This window comes from Zeus faber (genome assembly GCF_960531495.2).
Source record: "Zeus faber genome assembly, chromosome: 10".
NCBI classification, from domain to species: domain Eukaryota; kingdom Metazoa; phylum Chordata; class Actinopteri; order Zeiformes; family Zeidae; genus Zeus; species Zeus faber.
In genome coordinates, this window is record NC_137199.1 from 23373493 (window position 1) to 23394216 (window position 20724).

General features: G+C 42.7%; 1 protein-coding gene across 2 annotated transcripts; it reads left to right on the forward strand.

Annotated features, from left to right (window-relative positions):
- The first annotated feature begins 881 nt into the window (after positions 1 to 881).
- LOC307235855 (microtubule-associated tumor suppressor 1 homolog A-like) lies at positions 882 to 20097 on the forward strand. Of its 2 annotated transcripts, XM_080008112.1 has the most exons (11): positions 882 to 964; positions 1614 to 1733; positions 7062 to 7300; positions 12930 to 12996; positions 16052 to 16266; positions 16793 to 16898; positions 17154 to 17227; positions 17394 to 17489; positions 18320 to 18436; positions 18545 to 18642; positions 18911 to 20097. In XM_080008112.1, the coding sequence occupies exons 1-11, from the start codon at positions 919 to 921 to the stop codon at positions 19125 to 19127; spliced, it is 1395 nt and encodes a 464-aa protein (XP_079864238.1). In that variant the 5' UTR covers positions 882 to 918; the 3' UTR covers positions 19128 to 20097. The 2 variants fall into 2 exon arrangements, with proteins under 2 accessions (XP_079864238.1, XP_079864239.1); XM_080008113.1 differs by lacking the exons at positions 882 to 964; positions 1614 to 1733 and adding an exon at positions 3059 to 3417.
- Positions 20098 to 20724: the final 627 nt, after the last annotated feature.

Below are 20724 nucleotides of genomic sequence, written 5' to 3' on the forward strand. Positions count from 1 at the left end.
CTGGGAGGTCCTGTGTTTCCCAGACTGGGGTCCCCCACACACTGTCTTGCAGACTGGTTCTCTTCCACTCTAGTTCACTGAAAGCTTTGCCTGGGGGATATAGACCAGATTATACACAGCTGATGTCTACCTAGGAGGCTGTAGGGAGCATGCTCTTTTACAAGTTTGCTCTTACTCATCTCAAACCTTCCAATGGCCGGTTATCCAGGACCCCGAAGCTGCACTTGGACGGAATTCCCTCCAAACATTTCAACCAATTCTTTGTTGATTTTACAAGGCAATGCAAGCTCGAACTGTGATCTCACACTCTTGACATGCCTGCTCGTTGGATCTTATCGCTTTTTTGTCATCCCTTTGTTAGCCGTTTTTAACGGCAGAGAGGGAAAACGTCTTTGGAGAAGTAAGTGACAGTGGAGTTTTGAATCAAGGGCCATGATCAAGTCCTTCATGGTTTTCATTGTAGTTTCATATACAATTATAATACATGTTGTGTCCAAATGGTATGATTCATGAGCCCTTTTTATAATGTGTAAAATGGTCTAATATTTTAACATTTTGATATTGACATGTTGTAAATATTCATTTGGTAGGGAAAAGCGAAACCTTACTTTACCTAAATAACTCTTTTGATCTTCAGTTTATTAGTTGCTCGTATGTACGCTTGTGATAAAAACCTATATAAATCTTTCCACATTCATAGTAAGAGACCGTTGTCCAAATACAGGTTTTAAGGTGCGTTTTAATGATTACAGCAATCTTTTATAAACAGGCCATTTATTCGAAGAATTTTAACGTAATTTTAAGGAATTAATGGTAGCTCACATTGTGCATGATAATTGTTCGTGTTTAACCGGAGGTGTCTGTTCAACAGATTCCAGTGGAGTTCTACAGAGACCCAGTTCAGTCAAAACACTTGTAATGAAAGCTCGACTCCTTGCTGCACCCGGGCGGGAATCGGGATCACGTAAGATGATTTAACTTGTTTTTTTTTTTTTTTCCTGAAAATATATTGTTTTTCCAAATTGAAATCAAACTATACAGTATATCACTTAGCCTCTCCATTATGTGCTCTACGTAAGCACGTTGGGAACTACTTTTGTTCAAAGTGTGTTATCTCCATACTTGATGAGGAAGCAGCCCTGGTGGGTGGGGGGGTCTGTATTAATGTTATTGATTTGAATGTTAACCTTTGTTTGCATCTGCATCAGACATCTGGGTAAACATAGTTTTGGAAGACTCCACCATCTTCACTGACAAAACCAGTGTCATACATCGTCGATGCTGTTGCTCTGACACACTTAAATTGGAAAGACATTAATGTTGTTAGTGGCACTTGTGTTTACCCTGCTGTCACACCCCTGAAATGGGTCCATTGTCTTATCCTTGATTGAATTTTTTGTTTTAATCTGGCTTGAACTCTTCCTCCATCCTGTTTGTTTGTTTGTTTGATCAAAGCTTTTTTGAGATTTGTATCTGGCTGCGACCCCTGCTGCAGTTGAACAGTCACATCAGTCCTCAAATGCTGTGGGGTCTGCTGATGTACAGTACCTGCAGCGTCATGGGCCACATCAATTCACACTCCTTGTCTCCTTTGGATATTATGTCCTTGACAGCTTTGGCCACGGCGTGCAAGAGCTCTCCCTCCAGTAACCAAGCGTCTTCAAGGGTCACGGTCAATCCTCTGAAAAGAACGGCCGTTTACAGAACTGCTCGACTAAGCTCTGGTTTACCTGGTAAGTCTGGAGAAATCATTTTTTCTCCATGGTATTCCCTTGAATTTTTCCTGTTTTGGAATGAATATCCATTCTTTTGGCTCAAGAGCGCTATTGAGAAAGTACCTCTCTCAGACTTTTCAGTGGCATACGGAACTACGATGCTGGACTAAATCTTGTGTGGTTTCTGAATCCTGCCGGCACATGGGTGATTAAAACCGCAGCCCCCAAATTCTGGGTCGCATGATGGCGAGCAGATGCTCATCTGCAGTCTTCCGCTTCTTTCACATTTGTTTCCTGTAAACATAATTGCAACATAATTGGACTAAATATTTAATGAGATTTAATTTAATGGTAAACCTTCATTCGCTGATGTTTTCAATCTGCTGTTTTTCTCTCTGTGATCTGCCTCAGAAGTGGTCTAGTTGGGACATAAGAACTGCCTTTCTCTGGTATTGACAAGTTTTTTTGTTTTTTTTTGTTGTTTTTTTTTGTGTGTGTTAAAAGTGAACCTGGAAACTATTATAATCAAAGTAGGATGTTTAGATCCTAAACAAGGGGTCCTTAATAATAGAGTATCCTTTGTTTTATAAAAAAAAAAAAAATGCTACACATACAGTTCCTTTTGTTTCTAATATCCAACTACATTACAAGCATGGCCGACCATAAGTAAGGAGCAGAGGACCAAAACATAGATATAATTGTTATAATTAAAATATAATTTTATTATATATTATTATTCATCTCTAGAGTGAAACTGTGGTGTAACAGTAGCTGGCATAAGAAACAGTAGGCAGTAAAGTCATAAAACAAAATACAAAAATTGGCAACATGCAATAAACCTAAAAATTAAAGAATACAAACAATAAAAATATACCAAATAAGAAATTTGGCAATATACAATGAACCAAAATGAACAATTAAAAAATGAACCAACATTAAGAATAAACTTGCAAATAAGAGCCCTGAGCTATTAAGCTCACTGTTTTTCGGTTGTGCTAGTTGGGAGAGTGGTTGACAGAGGGCTGTGTTGGTGTACAGTACTGTCACTGTTCATCATTCAGCTCTGCTATAAGCATTCTATCACCACCCGCTCTTTCTCCACCCCTCTGCTGGTGATGGTGAAACAAATAAAATCCAGTTTAGGAGACTACATTAAATTCCCATTGGCTCCAGCGCAAGCCGTTCACTCCTCCTGGTCTCGCCCCCACCCCCCCCGCCACCCCCCTCCTCTCCTCCGAGCACCCGGGCTGTTGTACAGCACCGCCATCGCCAGGCTGGAAGATGCTGTTTGGCTTTCGCTGTCAGAGCTTCACATTATCTTTACTAAGAGGGTTAGGGTATCCTTCTGCCACCCTTTCACATCTGTCAAGGGCCAGAGGGATCGACCAAGGGCTGTCGGTCAAGCTGCTATTTTGAACGGAAGAAGTCTTTATCGCTTGGTTGTTTTTTTTTTTGTTGTTTTTTTGTTTTTTCCTCTCTTATCCCTGCCTTGGTCCTACGTTCACCTGACGTCTACTTCACTTGGAATTTGGAATTTGTCGTTGGCTGATAGCGTCGGTGTTATTCACCCTTTTTTGAGAGATGTTATGGTCTCCAAAGCTCTCCTTGTCCAACATCCACGTGCGTTTGACCGCCAAAGGTTTACTCCGAAGCCTCCAGCTGCTTTCAGGATGCAGAAGGACCACGGTGGTGTTCCATACAGGTCCGTTGTTTAATCCACAGGAATGCTTGTGCTGATCATCCTGCTTTATTTGTGTGCCTCTGCTTTAGGCGTCATGAAATGCACGCTGGCGTTTGCCTCACGCAGAGCTGTCCTGTTAGCTGTTTGTCAAATCTATTTTTAGAACGGCTGTTTACTAGTCTGCAAAGCAGGAGGGGTTCATCTTTCACTTTACCCATCTCGGACACCCAGCGCTCTGCACCGTGCAGGACACTTCCCAAATCATGCTCCGCACTATTTGTGATCTGTTAAAATATTTATCTGGAAGATTTAGAAGCACTGACTTTAAAAAAATAACAAATAAAATGTAATATTAGTTTCACATTTCACGTAATAAGTTACATTATTTAACTTGTCTTGGTGTCTCTGTTAAAATATATATATTTTTTTCTGAGCACTAATAGACTTTCCAAAGTGCTCTTGTGTTGTGTTCACCCTGGGATGTAGGTTATTTTGATCTGTAGTTGCTAAGTTGAGCCGTGGGAATCGTGTTGAATCTCATGGTGGGAATGGCTTTCCATTTTGAAGGCGGTCCCATTTTTGAAATGGCCAAATATGGCATTCAACTGATTATGAAATTTAAACTATTTTCAACATAGTAAGTTTATATAATAACATCTATAATATACATACTTTCGTTAACAATTTTCTTGGGTAAAAACACAATATACGACACATATACACAATTTTTTTTTTTTAAGTGCACAGTCAAAATATAGTGTCCTTTATAATATTAATCTGAATTTGTTTTTATTTTTTGATGAAAAGTTAAGATTTTTTATGAAATGATTTTATTGCAATCCTTTGGTACACACCGCAATCATCATCGCTGCATGACTTCACATCTGTTATTGTACTTGTTATATTGCAGTTATTTTAATTGTACACACAATTGCCACACAGATAAAATGTCAGTGTGCTTTGTTCAGCTGAGAATTCCACTCAGCTAAGTGTAACTAATCCCAGTGCTCTAACAAGCGTCTGATTGTGACGCCCCTCATTACCCATCATGCTTTGTGCTAATAAGTGATGTCTCCTTGGAGTACCTTGACAGAAGAACATAGTCGCTCTCTAAATTACTCATTTATTTATTGGTAAATGTTCTTTGAATAAGAAACGTATTTGTGTTGGTACTTGGTACGGTAGGTTGTTGCCCGGAGTGTTTCGATTTTTTTATCCGCATGCACACCCTTTAACCAGCCAGTAGAGTCCAATGTGCCGGTGTCTAACAGTAAAAGAAACCAACTCAATGACAAAGGTCAGATACATTTATAAATAGATGTGTCCACAGCGCCATCCAGTAAACAAGATCGAGATTAAACGCAAAGTCAGATAAAAGGCATGAATAAAATAACATGGAAGAACATCAACTCAAATGGGACATTTCTCTACACATGCTGTGCGTCCTCATTTGCCTTCTCGTCACTGTGTGACTGCACCTGAGCAACTGATGGTGACGAGAGAACTCTGCAAAGGGGAAGGAGGACCGTACCACAAGCAGGATTTTCTCTTTGGACAATTTTAAATTATTCAGCCAGGTGAAAACATCAATAATTTAACTTTCATGCAAAAACAATGTTTGCACAATGTCATGCTTATTCATATTTTCATCCATAACATGCACTTTCTTGTGTTTTGAAGAAATGTCTTGGATTGCAGAGAAAGGTCAAATGTATTTCAATAGTGCTCTATTGTTTTCTGTATTAGGTTTATTGTTTTTACCTTGGCAACCAAAAAAACAGCCATTATTTGCCAGCTCCACTGTCTATCAGTTTTTAATCAACCATTGCCTTATTTTATATACATGTTTACAGTTCTCCTGCTCCTGGCTCTGGTAGTGAAACTATTCCTGTGTTTGTCCAGCAGATGGAGTCCTGCTACAGAGAAACCCTGGGGTGGGGGGAAAATCTGCTTTATTTTTAACCAGTTCTGTTAAAATGGTGAACAAGACTAAACATTAGGTTTTCTAAATAAGAATTTAATATTTAGCTTTTTAAGCTAAATTAAATAGTCTTAAAATCATTCCCATTAGCTTAGTTTAGGCCTAATGTACAGCGCAACGTTATCTAATTATGGCATTTGAATATAGATCTTTATTTATTTATTTATTTATTTATTTATAATCCAATGTTGTCCTACAACGTTGTGGTATACTTTGTGTTACTGCTGTTCACTTTCACTTGCAGCAAATGCATCTGTTTATTTAAAGGGCTGTGGCTGGCTGTGCATCTCCAAAGCCAACTGTTCAACTTGGTTTTCATAATAATCAGCCTTGGGGTGACTTCACAGCCGGATCCAGAGTTTTAACCTTGTAGTTTGAATGAGGCGGCCACCCGTAATCTTATAAACCATAATCTTTCACCAGTCAAGGATTACTCTGATAGATCTGCCAATGAGCATCTTTGTTTTACCGCTTGGACTCTTTAAAGTCTCTGAGCCGGTCGGCCATTAGTGTGCTCCCACACTGTTACCTCTGTTGCCGGCTCGGTGTGGAATGTTGTTATTCTCTGGAGCATTGTGCTCTCCTGCCAGGCCACTGTCTTCAGAGCCGTCTGCTCTGCAACTGCTGGGTCACGCACATCTCACTGCCCCAGGGAGCGCTGCTGCATTCCCTTTTTGTTTGAACTAAAATTACCCTGTGTAATTTAATACTGAATGTCTTTTTTTTTCTTTGTTTGTTTTTTTTCTGCTGCACACATCTCAGCCGTTTCAGTAATTGTTTGTTAGGTTATGAAATTAACTAAGGTATTGATATTCAATGACAGCAGAGCAAATATTAACTTCCATACTTAATGTATACTCTCTTGTCCATAATTTCTTGTCTTTTGCAATAATTTACGGGGGGTTTTTTTGCACAATGATATAATTCAAGGGTCCTCATTGCACATAAGGCATTTTTGAAAGAGGACATGGATATTAAGTGCACTCTACTGTATATATCTAATTTGTCTGCGTAATCTAGATCTATAAATATATACTGTATGTCTCCATGTATCTGTCATATGTGTCTGGTGTGTGTATATGTACTTCCAACTGCTACTTGTGCTATATTTCCCCCATTAAATCTTGTATTCTTCGCCATGTTATGCTTAACCCTCCCATGTTATATTATGTAATATCCACTACGCTGACACCACCCAACATTTCATCCACCGGCGCCCCAATGCCAATAAGCCCTACTAAACGTGTGCTTTTCCTTCCCTGCACAGCTCTCTGTTGTAACGAGACTGTCGCTTTGGTGTGTCAAGTATCAGATCCCTCTTCATTAGCGGGATTGATGTGGTTATCTGGGGGATGTATTTATAAACCTGATGTAAATCAAAACCACTGTGGCACGACCTTAATAAAATAAGCAGTCCTCAGTGACCACAGTAAATCAGGATACACAGAGGTAACCTAATTTATGGGGTTCATTTTTAGTTTTGTCTCTGGGCTACAGGCAGAGTTGCTCTAATGGCTCTGTGTATCCTCAATTTTGCCCGGTGAAATTTGATTCACAATGGAGCTTCTCTGTCTGTCTCTCAGACTGGCACATGCTTTCCTGGTACTGCTGCCCTGGCTTTGCTAACCAGGGGGAATGATGATGCTGAATGTGGTTGCAACATTGAACACTTGTTCCTTTGCAGTGGACAGCAAACCCAGCGTGGACTCGACGCGCCAGCACCAGCCGCCGCCGCCACCTCACCAGCAGCGACCGACCCGGAGCCATGGAACCCCAGATCTGGTGCCCCCGGAAATCAGCGGAGATTACCGTGCCCAGTGCGAGAAGAAAGACCGCGTTGTCCAGAAACTCAGGGAACTCCTAGCTGCCAGTAACTGCAAGGTGGAAGCTTTCGCAGTTGTCCTGCAGCAGATAGTGGCCGAGGTAGGACTTGATTATGATCCCTGATTCAACTGGGGAAAGAAAATTAAATCTTCACAGCAATGACACTGGGGAACAATTGGACAAATTAAACCATGTGCACACATGCTCACGTTGTAGGTTGTCTTTTACAAACAAGCTACTCAGATATACTTAAGAGCTGGATCAATTAAGAATCCAAGTTGACTTCAAAACTCATAAAAACTCATTTTAGAATTCAAGTTTAAAAACTCAAATGCACTTGTATACATATAGTTGTAGTATATTTAGCCTAAAGCCACCAATAGACTAATAATTCCATGCTGTACAACAAATCCATGATCATGGTCCCTACTTGAGATTTACACCTTGAGGTTCAATGACCTAAAACGCCTATAAATCCTCCCCTCAGCCGAATACATCTAAACATTGAATATTTGAACATCTGTTTTACCTGCTTATATTTGTTGTAGAATAACTGTAGTGCAAATTTCTCCAAAGAGATGACGTGATCTCTCAAGTTGAGCTTGCAGCTATATATCGATTTCAAAACTGTTTTGGGGTCAGTTTTCGTATGGCCGTACCATGTGATTGGCTTCCAGGAACTGAATGCCATCAGGGATTAATGTTCCCGCTCTGCATTGCAAACAGGCTTATCCTATCAGCAACACCCATTCCATGTTATCGGTCAAAATGACAGCAATGACATTCTTTAATCTTAAATGGCGGTAAGCCTGTGCTACAGTATGAAGTTAATTTGTAATTTTCCACTATTCATTTTGCATTTGTCTAGAATATAAATTGAAGTGACGTTTCCACCAGGTCATCTAACCTGCTCTTGTCTATATGGACTGGAACAAACAATAATTAATCAATAATGTGACTGATCAGCCACAACATTAAAACCACTGACCGGTGAAGTGAATAACATTGCTCATCTATTTACAATGATAGTTGTAAAGGGGTGGGATATATTAGGCAGCAAGTGAACAGTCAGTTCTTCAAGTTGATGTGCTGGAAGCAGGAGAAATGGGCAAGCGTAAGGATCTGAGCCACTTTGTGATGGCTAGACGACTGGGTCAATGCATCTCCTAAACAGCAGTGCAGTGGTTAGTACCTACCAAAAGTGGTTCAAGGAAAGACAACTGGTGAACCGGCGTCAGGGTCATGGACGCCCATGGGCTCATTGATGCGCATGGGGAGTGAAGTCTAGTCCGTCTGGTGCAATCCCACAGAAAAGCTACTGTAGCACAAATTGCTGAAAAAGTTAATGCTGCTATGATAGAAAGGTGTCAGAACACACAGTGCATCACAGCTTGCTGCGTAGCTGCAGACGGTCAGAGTGCCCATGCTGACCCCTGTACACTGCTGAAAGCCCCTACAATGGGCACGTGAGCATCAGAATTGGACCATGGAGCAATGTAAGAAGTTGGCCTTGGTCTGATGAATCAAGTTTTCTTCTACATCATGGGGATGGTCGGGGTTAGGATCCGATGGAGCATCTGTGGGATGTGTGGAACAACAAGCTTGATCCATGGGGGCCCCACCTCACAACTTACAGGATTTAAAGGATCTGCTGCTAACGTCTTGGTGCCAGATACCACAGGACACTTTCAGAAGTCTTGTGGAGTCCATGCCTCCACGGGTCAGAGCTGTTTTGGCGGCACAAGGGGGAGCTCCACAATATTAGTGGTTATTAGTGGTGGTTTTGATGTTGTGGTTGATCTGTGTATTTGTTCAGGTTAAACATACATTGAGAAATTACATTCTCCTTTGGCCAGTGTGATGTAATTCCAACATAAGATGAAAGACCGTAACTAATTGAAAGGTATATTATTTGTTATATATATTATTGCTTGTACATTCTTTGTGTAATTTTCTCATTGATTTTAAAAGGTGTAGTCCCTGTATCAAAGTGACACAATGTCTTGGGGAAGTAAAGATTGTTTCCCAAATCCATTACAGGAAGGTTGCAGGCATATCTGCTTGGCCTGTTCCCAATACGCTGTTGTGAACTTTCCTTTTTTTTTTATATGGGTTTGGAATGGCCTCGCCTGGACCTTATCTGACAGCCCTGCCATTTAAGCTCCTGACACACACCAGACACAATGTAGATGCCATTTGATATACTGTATTCATACATGTATGAGTTGGCACAGATGCGTAAATGGATAAGTACACATAGTTGATCTGTTGGTTCCATTGCATAGGTTCTATATTTAACTCTTTCCTGAGAGCAACATACATTAAAGAGGACATATTATGAAAAAAAAAAAAAAATCACTTTTTCAGTGCTTGGGCACATACATTTGGGTCTCTGATGGGCCCACTAACACACAAACTGTGGAATAGGACAAGGCAGTTTTTTTTAAGCTCCCTATTTCAGAAAACACGTGATTCAACAAGCCCTTCAGGTTTGCCTTCCCCTCCTACGTCAAGTGGGGGCTCATTAGAATTGGAACCCCCATCTGAGTACCTCCACCTACGGCTTGAGAAATACCTTGCATCGGACCCACTAACATTATGTCGAAGCTAAGAGCTAAGCATGGGAACCGCTCTGTTGTTGGCCGTTTAGCACCAGCTGAGGCATAACCTGTCAGCGCTCTCGCTTTTCACTGGGTTCTCCCATATGTTACCCTTCTCTCCCGCCGTCCTCCCGTTTTAAATATTTTCCCGTAAATCTCCCGTATTTTTAACCTTTCTAAAAAATTTAAATAGAGGTGGGCGGTAACGCTTAGGGGAGGCTGCGCTGCTGTTATTGCGCTGCTGTTATTGTAGAAGGTGTATTTATTTTCCTCCGTTTCCTAATTGAATGAAACAAAAGATGAAGCCCTGTGCCTAGCGAGGTGAGCCACAAACGGTTCGGGAGTGATGCGTGGGGAGCAGCAGCTCATGTGCATATAAAGCAACACACGCAAAATCAGCCCGTCGAGAACAGGACGGAATAGAGGCATGTTGGAATGCGTAATCAGACTGGTAAGTTCAGCAAAAAGAACTTAAGCCATTTTTGTTTTGGGGACCTCGGAGGCCTATATTAACTTGTTGAAAAGGAGTATAATACGGGACCTTTTAAACGACATGTGTTCATTTCACAGACTGCACAGCTTCTGAATCAATTGAAACAAATTGTCATTTGTAAAATATTCATACCGTGGTTGTCGTTTGGCATTACCAATCCCCTCGGAAGAACAGCCTGTCTTAACTCGATGGCACATTCCACTGACGCAAACGTTAGAAAGCAAGTGCTAACTGATTTTTAGGGAGGAATTTGGAGACAGTTGATGGATGGCTACACAGCTCAACATGGTCGCACACACCAGTAATGAAATAATGTTTCAAAGTCCAAATAACGCCCTAATTTAGAGTGATTGGGTCCATGATGATCTACACACTTCCCTCTGTTTGGGCGAGAGGGTTATGAAAGTGACGGCCTCATCAAATACAAAACGGAAGAGGTTTCCTCCTCTCTGTGATGTTGATAGCAGCCGCTCTTCCAGCCCCTTCTGTCGGGCACATTTAACAGTAACCGACACTACAAACTCAGTACACTAACTAGAAGTAACATTTAAAAAAATAAAATAAATAAAAAATGATGAATACAAAATCTTTTTACGATCCGTTACATCGTCATTTAAGGTTCGTGAGTGTGGCTGGGTAGTACACGGCACTGGAATCCGGTAGCGACTCGCAGGACCCAGAATAGGCCCTTGTCATCGTCGTGTGAGAATGTCCCAGCTGCTGACTGGATATGGAGATGAACCGCAGCCAAACACGGATCTGAGGCTGTGCTGCTTCCTATCACCTGCTCGGATAAAGCCTGCCAACACTTGACACTTAAGTACCGTGTTCACTCTGGTGGTTAGAGGAGTCATTTGACATTGTAAATGAGCTGGATGTAATCCTAGAATAATAACTGTGCCTTTATCTTTCTAGAGAATTGGAATCCAAGCTGGATCGACTATAGGCTATTGATCGTAATCTGCCAGCGATGGCCATTATGTCATCTTGATGTGTACTCTCAGGAGAACTATACTCTGCATGAGTTTTGTTATTCCATAGGATTATTTAGTTTTTCTAACTGACTGGAGGATGGATTATTAAAGCAATATGCATTATAATCTTTCAGCAAACATTTGGTATGCTTTCATTCTGATGTCAGTTGGTTGTCAGGATCTGGTCTGTCTTTATTGATGGCCTATACGATCCCAGACATTTAAACGAAATTAAAAAAATATATAAAAATCAAGATGAAAATAATTTCGTTCAAGGTAATGGCGTCCCGCTCACGAGAAATGGAAAATCTGACTCGGCGTAGCGTGAAATCACTTCTATAATGGAGAGCTTCTACACAGAAAGCATGTGTTGGGGCAGCACAATGTAAGATTACACTACAGAGGAATGGGATGGAATGATTTTGTGGACGAGGGGAGTGAGAGGGGGGGATGGTAGCAATGAGCCCACACTCTATTTCATCCCCTGGGAAGGTCACTGGACACTGCGAGTCCTTCCCCATTAGCCTAACGTCAGACAGCCCTGTACAATTTATCTGCTTGCTCCGCTTCGCGACCATCGGCTGCTGCTGCTGCTTCCTCCTCCTTCAGTGTGCATCTTAAAGTGACCTCAGCTCAGCGGCAGGGAAGCCGTCCCAAAGCAAACTGCACTCCGCCCCTTTATTGCAGGAAACACGGCTCAGCACTCTCACTCACCACAGCCAATGAGGCAGCTTTTTCAGCGCTGCCTCAGATGTATTCGGAGCAGTCTTGGAGGAGGTGTGTGGAGGTGGTGCGTCCACCTGGGCTGCTGCGTGTTCTCGCCTAGCGGGTCTGCGTAGTCCGGGGAAGGGGGGGCGGGAGGGGGAGGTGGGGGGAGACTCGGGGCAACAGAGTCCAGGGCTGAGGCTGGACCTGGACCATGGGCTGCACTGGCAGCAGAGTGTGCCTTGGTGCTCCATGCACCGCAGAGAGGGTAACTGTCTTCTTTTGTTATGCTTGTGATGAGGCAGAGGTGCGGACCTAGAAGCAGAGCAGCATTGAGTGTTTTCTTGACTGTGTTACTATGTTTGATGAAGTTGTTTTGTTTTTCTGCTCTGTGACCCAGCTCGGCTTTGTGACTGTAATTCTACAGCCTATCGTGTCTTCTGCAGGTTGATAGTAATACTGTATTGTTATTGTGCGCTGGAGTTACGACTGATACCGAGAAACCGTTTGCTGGGTTGTGTATGCGTCAGTTTGTTGCAGTGAACGACTGAGCTGGCACCTGTAAAATCCCAAAACTGAGCCGGGGGGGGGGGGGGGGGTTTGAATGGACAGAAAATGTAAGGTAGAGTTTGAGGACATTCCAGGTTATGAGACTGAAAACATAACCATTATATCTCTGCTGTATCCATCTTGAGCTTTTCTCTCTATAAATTGTCTGAAATAATTTACTGCATTTTAGAAATTCAGTTCCACACTGAGTGAATTCACCACACGCTCCCAAATAACCTTTCTCCCTTAAAGGCAATGCATTGTAATGTTGTGCCGTCTGCACTATTTGTACAGGATTATGCGTTGTTAGTCAGTACATTTAAGTTTATTACAGAGAGTTTTGTTTTCACAACGAAAACACCTCCCTGGTCATGTGCACGACTAATTGTTTGCGTTTCCTCCCGCAGCGTGATGCAGCGACGAAGCAGCGTAGTGAGCTGTCCCAGGAGCTGGCCCACCTGCAAGGAGAGCTGGGTGAGTCGCATCTCCTCACTCTCCCTGCTTTGTTGACAGTGGTTATCGCCACGGCACACACTACTTGTATGCAAGTGTGCTTCTAGCGCCACTGTGTTTATCTTGCCCAGAGGTGACCCTTTTGGCTCATTGTTAGCTTAAAACCTCAAAAAGCCACCTCACCATTTGGACTGCTAATCGTGATGACTTATTTTCAAGGGCATCCTTAATTTGGGCCGTAGAGTGCAGAGTTTTGTTTTTTTTGTTACCATGGATCGTATTTGGAATTTTCTTTTTCCTGCCAGCGCACTCCATTCATCACCAGTCTAAGTTGAAGTCGAAGCGTTTTTTACATATCAGGGGGCGAGAGATTCATTCTAAATGATCCATATAATATTTTGGACAAAACATTTTAAAAAGGCAATAAAGGAATATCTCAATGTATCTTGCATTTATTTGAGCTGCTTTTAGGGGTGCTATTTCTTTTTGAATTAGATGTGCTGTACTTCCCCCTCCCCTTGTTTATCTAATGGCACTAGACGGGTGTGTTTTTTGTTTGTGTTTTATTGGTCCCTCAAAGTGGGCTGTTGTCAGCCCATTACCTTGGGAGTAGCTGGTTGACCTCCGACCCCGGAGAGCGCTCAGTGATGGAATGTCAAACCACCTGAGGCCTTGGGGGAGCTTGAAGACAACGGCACACCTTTTTATTTGCCCCTCAAATAAAACCAGGCTGAAAAGAACACGCACACTTCCCAGCTTTTCTTGTGTCTTGGCAGCAATTGGTGGCTCCACCCCTTCTCTGCTGCATGCGGCCAGAAATGCCACAGCCTCGGGACTTACACATGACTGCTCTTTACTACTAGGCTCAGCAATATCTGCGCTTTCACACATTTTTCAAATCCAGGAGAGTTTTTTTAAGACTGCTATTCATTTTGGATGTGCACTTGTGATGCTTGTTTAGGGTTAGTAACCCTAACCGCACAAGAACCTTCTCTTGGGTGCTTTTTTTTTTTTTTTTTTTAACCAGTCGCATTTTATTGCCTTACCAGTCAGTGCTCTTCCAAGCTAGTGGGAGCTTACTCCACCAATGAAGTCACTCCACCCGCAGCAACTTGTTATTGTCTTGCACGGCATTAGCTGTTTGGGCCAAAGCCAGATGTGTCATTTGCAACCACTGTTGACATTGGTAAAACGGATTCAGCTACAGCATCTGTAGTATCTGGATTTATTGCACATCCAAAATCCACAATGTCCCGGGATTTTGGACTAACTTTGAATAAGGTGCAGATTGAACGGTACATTATATTTTTCCCCTATCATAAGATCCCTGTTGCACATGTTTGAGGAATGCTGGGCTCCATTTGTGGAGCTAAGCATTCCTGTGCTTGATGGATTGTCCTTCTGTTGGCCCGGCCTCTGCGCTGGATTTTGCTGCCGGTACTTTGGCTCCTGCTTTGATCTTGGTGCATCTGTAAAACCCTTATGTGAAGCCGAGTCAAACTACAACACGGCCGGCGGTGGCTACGGGCAGGGGTGCGCTCAGCCCACCCAAACTTGCGTCTTGGCCACCCAATCATCGAACAAACGTGCGTCTTTCCCACCCAATCAAAAGTTAAGAAAGCGCTCTAAGTTTGTATCAGGTCGAGACGAGAGCAAGCAGTACGTGATGCGGCGTTCCATGGAGACACGGAAAACTGTAATTCGTTTCAGTATTCCACAGGTCTGTTATCTTGGGAACTCACCCGAAAAACAGCCTCTTTAATATGCATAAAAATGGAGTGGAACTACTATAACTGTAAAAAATAAAATAAAGATTTTGCTAATGCCTGAGAAACTCATTCAATGAGACTCATTTTAACCCCACAACTCATTGCTGTGCTCTGCAATGTAAAATTATTATTGGACCAAGCATGAATGGAGAATTTACAGTAATATATACGTGCCCCTTTAGCCTGACATAAAGCCCCTCTGTGTAATCAAGAGATGGCGAACCTACTTTTAGGGCTGATTGTGAGCTTGTTTATCACTCCCCCCGCTTCAGATAATGGCAGCAATGATAAAGGTCAGTGTTCAAGAGAATATTTGTCACATACATATACATACAGTCATACATATATGCAGTTAAATGTCATGACACCTGGTGATTACGCACAATAAGCTCTATAAGCTTTAAAAATACAAAAATGCGCATAATTGACAAGGTGCTCGCGCAGGCAGCCGCAAGGGGCTAATTATATAATTATGATAATTATATATTTGAACTCATTGTAGAATTAATTATACATTTAAATCCTCCTAAATGAAACTTATCTAAACTTACCACCAGCACTGTTTATTGTGACGTATACACATATGCTAGCAAAAGGGATTTTGCGTCTGCCGTGTTTAATGTAGTGTCATGCAAACAGCTGGATTCAGTATGCCAGGCATACTGTTGGTCCATTCTGAATAGTTAACTATTTCACATTCAAGGATGGTGTCTGAAAAAGCCTGTTACATGTAGTGACAGCATGGATCCTGTTGTTCTGTTCAGCTGCCACCCTTATGTCATCACCAGGCTTGTGCCAGCTTGTGGAGAAATCCACCATGTCCTGCGATGCCAGCTGCTGGACATGTACTGGAATTTTCGCTGCATGTGGCACACAGAGGTTTACATGAAGACACATGTCGTGCAGTGATTATAACGGATCTCTTATAAAACGGAACAGCTGTGACATGACTGTGTCCTTATGCATATCAAAACCAACAATCTTCCCTTGATAAAACTTTAGCGCCAGCTATTTCATTTGACACCCCTTATCATCTTCGGTTTAGTAACTATTGTGCATAATCTATGGTGCGTTGCAAAGACATTTCAGTGCATATATGTATGAACGTATGTATGTGACAAATAAACCTCTTGAATCTTGAATCTTATCTGCATGTCATGAATTTACATTTTACTTTGACTGTAGTTGCCATACAAAAAATACAATGACATTACATAATTATTGACAAAAAGTCATTGATCCTATAACAACATCCTTGGTCACTTGTTTAGAGATTTACTGTGGTGATTAATTTTTTTTGATTGCAGTGTGTTCCGTCCACTCGGGAGAGCGTCTGGAGAAGGAGAGGGACGATCTGCGCGTGGCTCTGGAGGAGGCACTGCAGAAGCTGCAGGATCGGCACCAGGATGAGCTTGCTGCCCTGGAGCAGCGCCTGCAGAGCTTCTACCAGTCCGAGTGGGACAAGGCCCACCTCACCTACCAGGAGGAGGCCAACCGCTTCAAGGCCCTCATGGAGCAGCAGGTCGACTGCGATTCTGCTATATGAGAGATTTTAATCAGTATTTCAAATGAAACCCCTGTCCCCCCCCCCCCTACCCCCCCCCCCCAAAAAAAAAAAAAGTTAAACCTGTGTTTTGTTTTTGTTTGACCATTGTCGTATAATTCCCTCCTAAATATGAATCGTTCACATGAAATAATATCTGCTCATCTCTGGGTTTGCAGTACCAATGGCATATGCGTGTTTAATCCCCATCACTGCAGTCTTATTATGCATGCAAGGACTTCTGCTGTCATACAGAGCAAAGTGTTTTGTCAAAATAGTTTTGGGACAAGTTGCTACCAGTAAAAGCTCAGAAACCAGATGTAACCCTGAGTGCCCATTTCGTCACTATGCTGACACGGTGGGATTTGCCTCGTCTTGATTCTGAGCCTTCTCTGAATCCCGTCATGCTCTCGGAAAGTAAACTATTCATTTTGCGCATCATTGATCTCCTGGCGCTTGGCCGCTGTCGCACGTTATATTAAGTAATCCCTGTCTTGTGTTTCAGATGTGTGAGCTGAAATCGAATCACGAAGCAGTGAAGTTGGAACTAGAATCGAGCCACTCGGAGCAACTGCAGCGTGTGAAACAGCAAAATGAGGATTCTCTGGAAGGTGAGGGTGGACATTGAGACTTGAAGCAAAATATTTATTTGGAGATGCTGAAATGTAATGACCAAATATATCATTTGAAATGGGATTTTATTTCAGGTAGTCTGTCTTTTGACATTGTTGCTAGCTCTATGTCCTTCTATGAAAATTGACATACAAATTGCATGGTTGCAGGTTAAGATAATGTTTTTGAGCTCTACAGCCTAATGTTTTTTGGTTTTTTTATTTCACGTCATGCTTTGATTTTGTGATCCTCAGAGCTCAGGAAAGGCCACAGCGAGGAGCTTCAGACTTTGGAAAAAGCACTGAGAGACGCAGAGTCCGCACTATCTGTGAGTCAGCGCTTTTATTTTTCTCCAGCTGTGGTCAAAAAGGCAACCCCTTGTCCCGGCAGCGTCGCCGTAACTTGATTTGTTGCCAGAAAATTAAATTATTATATATTCTCCTTCTAAAGTCTATCAAGGTTGGCATGCTGTGTTTCCAATGTTCTATCCACAGGGGAAAATAGAGGATCTGACCACAGAGAACAACGCTCTCATTGAGAAAGTGAAGGCGGAGGAAGACAGGAGGAGGTTGATCGCCGAGAGGAGTCAGGTGCTCACGCAGTGCATGACCCATCCTGTAGTGGAGCTGCTATCAGCGCGATTATTTAATTACAGGGCTCTGCTACCAGTGATAACATTGCGTCATCATTGATTATTGTCAGTGGCATTCATATTACACACATTATATTGATTATGAAAATGAATATCTAATTTAATGTTTAATATGTTGTGTCGACAACAAAACTCCTTTGCTATTTATTTATTATTCATATCATAAGAGAAATGTTTACCTTCTTTATTTTGCTTATAAAGTAGGTATTTTGAGTTTATTTGGGTGTCCTTAACTTCACCGTACAGCCAAACTGCACTTCGCCCGAGAGGCAGAAATTAATTTCCAGTGAGTGCTGTGGTCAAGTTCAACTGCCACTGGTAATCCGTTTAAAGTGGCTGCTCTTTCTTCGGCATTCTGCCCACGCTCACTAGAGTGATTAACGGAACCAGCTCCCATTAGCCTGCCACTCCTGCTATGAGTACACCACAGCAGCAGCCCGCTGCCCGGCTGGATTAGGGTTTGTCTTACTGCTGCCTGGAAATATTTTTTTAATCAGATTTGATACAGTACACATCAGTGAATTCTTTATTTGTGTTTAGTACATTTGTTTGGTGCAGTGTCTTATGTATATAAATCAGGGTTTAATTCCTTAGTCTCTGTAAGACGTATTTATTATTATTGTTCTTTTTTTGTAATTGAATTACGGCGCTCTCCGTTGAGATTTATAGCTTCGTGGCATTTACAAGGTACGGGAAAACCAAGAGTTGATGGCTTTGGAAGCTTTAACGGTCTCTGAAGAACTCAGCGATGTCGATTTGTCCGTCCAGAAGGACTCGCACACGCTGTACCTGGAGCAGGAGCTGGAGAGCCTGAAAGTGGTGCTGGATATTAAGAACAAACAGCTCCACCAGCAAGAGAATAAGATCATCCAGATGGACACACTGGTGAGACCGGAGGCAGAACGAAAATAATCTCAACATTTGGGGAGGGGACCTGGAGCTAAACTGCTGAGATTTTAGTTGAGTGTTTTCGTGGCTTGTTTCTGTTCTCAGACGGACAAAAACGTGAAGTTGGACGAAAGCCTCAAGAAGGTCCAGCAGGAGAACGAAGACCTAAAAGCCCGAATGGACAGACACTCCGCCCTCTCGAGGTAAAACCGAAATGCTGGCGTAACGTTCATTGCTGAACGATAGGGATCGAAAACAATTCCGGCTCTCCATCTCGCTGGGTTCATCCTGGTAGAGTAGAGAACTAAAAGTTGCATCCCACCAGCGTAGTCGCCGTTTTGCTCAAAAAATGATTCGGTGGACTTTTAACGACGTTCGAGCCACCTGTTATAACATTTTAAGGTAAAGAGACCTCCCCGCATAGATTTGATCACCTGCTCCCGAGTAAAGAAGTGTGCCCCCTCCCTGCAGACAACTCTCCACGGAGCAGGTGGTGCTGCAGGAGTCCCTGCACAAGGAGTCCAAGGTGAACAAGCGTCTGTCCATGGAGAACGAGGAGCTGCTGTGGAAGCTGCACAACGGGGACCTGAGCAGCCCCCGCAGGATATCCCCCACCTCGCACCCGCTCGCCCTCCAGTCGCCGCGAAGCTCCGCCCTCTTCTCCAGCCCCCCCGCCTCCCCGAGATGACGGCCGCGTCGCTCCGGGACAGGACACCCGACGTGGAGCTGACAATATTGCACAGCAGCACTTACAAAAGCCGGGCCACCGCTGTTCTTTTTTGGCTTTCTCACACCGTTTTGTACACGAGGAGGAAAAAGGAAATCTCAGGACTGATTCACTGTTGTTGCTTTCATTTTGTTGTGGCTGAATTGTCGTCGTGGGATCTGAACAGGCAGATACACTTGTCAGTAAAAAAAAATTAAAATACACGCACACATTCCCATGCCCATGCAGGTACATTAAAGCATGGAGGTGTGTGTGTGTGTGTGTGTGTGTGTGTGTGTGTGTGTGTGTGTGTGTGTGTGTGTGTGTGTGTGTGTGTGTGTGTGTGTGTGTGTGTGTGTGTGTGTGTGTGTGTGTGTGCGCGCCCCACAGTGAAGGGAAAAGATTCTGCACTGCTTTAAATCCAAATATCCACGCCCCCATCAGGACTGTGTGAAATTTGTTAAGTTATTACATGTAAATGTTACAGGGTTTATTCGCTTAAGGCTCATAGCCATTTGATTAAAAACAAATACCACTGCCAGTTAAACACGAATACTTTACCTGCCTCAATCTAAAGTGTTAGGGTCATTTTCCTCACTACATCAGTTATGTTCAATTTGTCTCTGAAGGGTTTATCGAATCTTTGTTCTGCTTCTTATTCCCTTGTTTGATTATAACCTGTGGCCTGAAAGTCGTTTCGTTTTAAATATGTATTTGTTTGCCCAAGGGACCAATCCTAGTGTCTGCATGAGTTTGGCAAAAAAAACCCTCACTAAGCCATGTTTACTGTAGCTTTAAAGGTTACAGTCTTCAAGAGTTGACGAGGAAAAGCTTTGCTTGATCATCATGGCTGTGTCACAGAAAGGAGGTGTGTGGATGTTTGAAATGAGTGGTGTGGTGACCCTGTTTGGAAATATGCTAATTATAATAAAGTAATGCGATTTTTATCTTTTTTTGTGTCTTTGCCAATGAAAAGAAGGAGGGATCATGGTCTTTCTCTTCCAAGAAAATCTCAGGCAATCAGAGAGGGTCCCTAAATCTTAGGAGCCCAGATACATTTGTCAAAATGTCACTGGCGGATGATTATTGCAGAGAAGACTACTGCCTGGTCCTTTGTACAGTATGTTTTTCATGCTATTTTATATCAGAAATCTTACATCAGTTTTAAATGGCACCATTATTTATATAGTTTGCACACCTTCCTAACTTGTTCCATGGTTTATTAAGTCTTGCATGTGGTTCCCTCGGTGCATCAACAGTCAATAACAGTGAATAGAACTGGGACTAAAAGCAACAATTCAGTCAAAGTGTTAGGCGGGAGAACGGAAAATACAGCAAGTGCATCGCTACGAGCCACAGTCAGCACTGGGCCTGCGCTCCACATTCCACATACGGAGTCCATTAGGACCTCGACCTGGCAGACGTCGCCGCTTCAAACCAGATTCTCTCTCTTCGCAACGTACGACGGCGCCAAAGCGAATCTCTAGCAGTAACTGCCCTCTCTTTTCAGCCCTGCTTTGTCGCCTAATTTTTTGGTGTTTGAATACGCCTGCGATGCATCCCAAATCAAAGTCTAAAG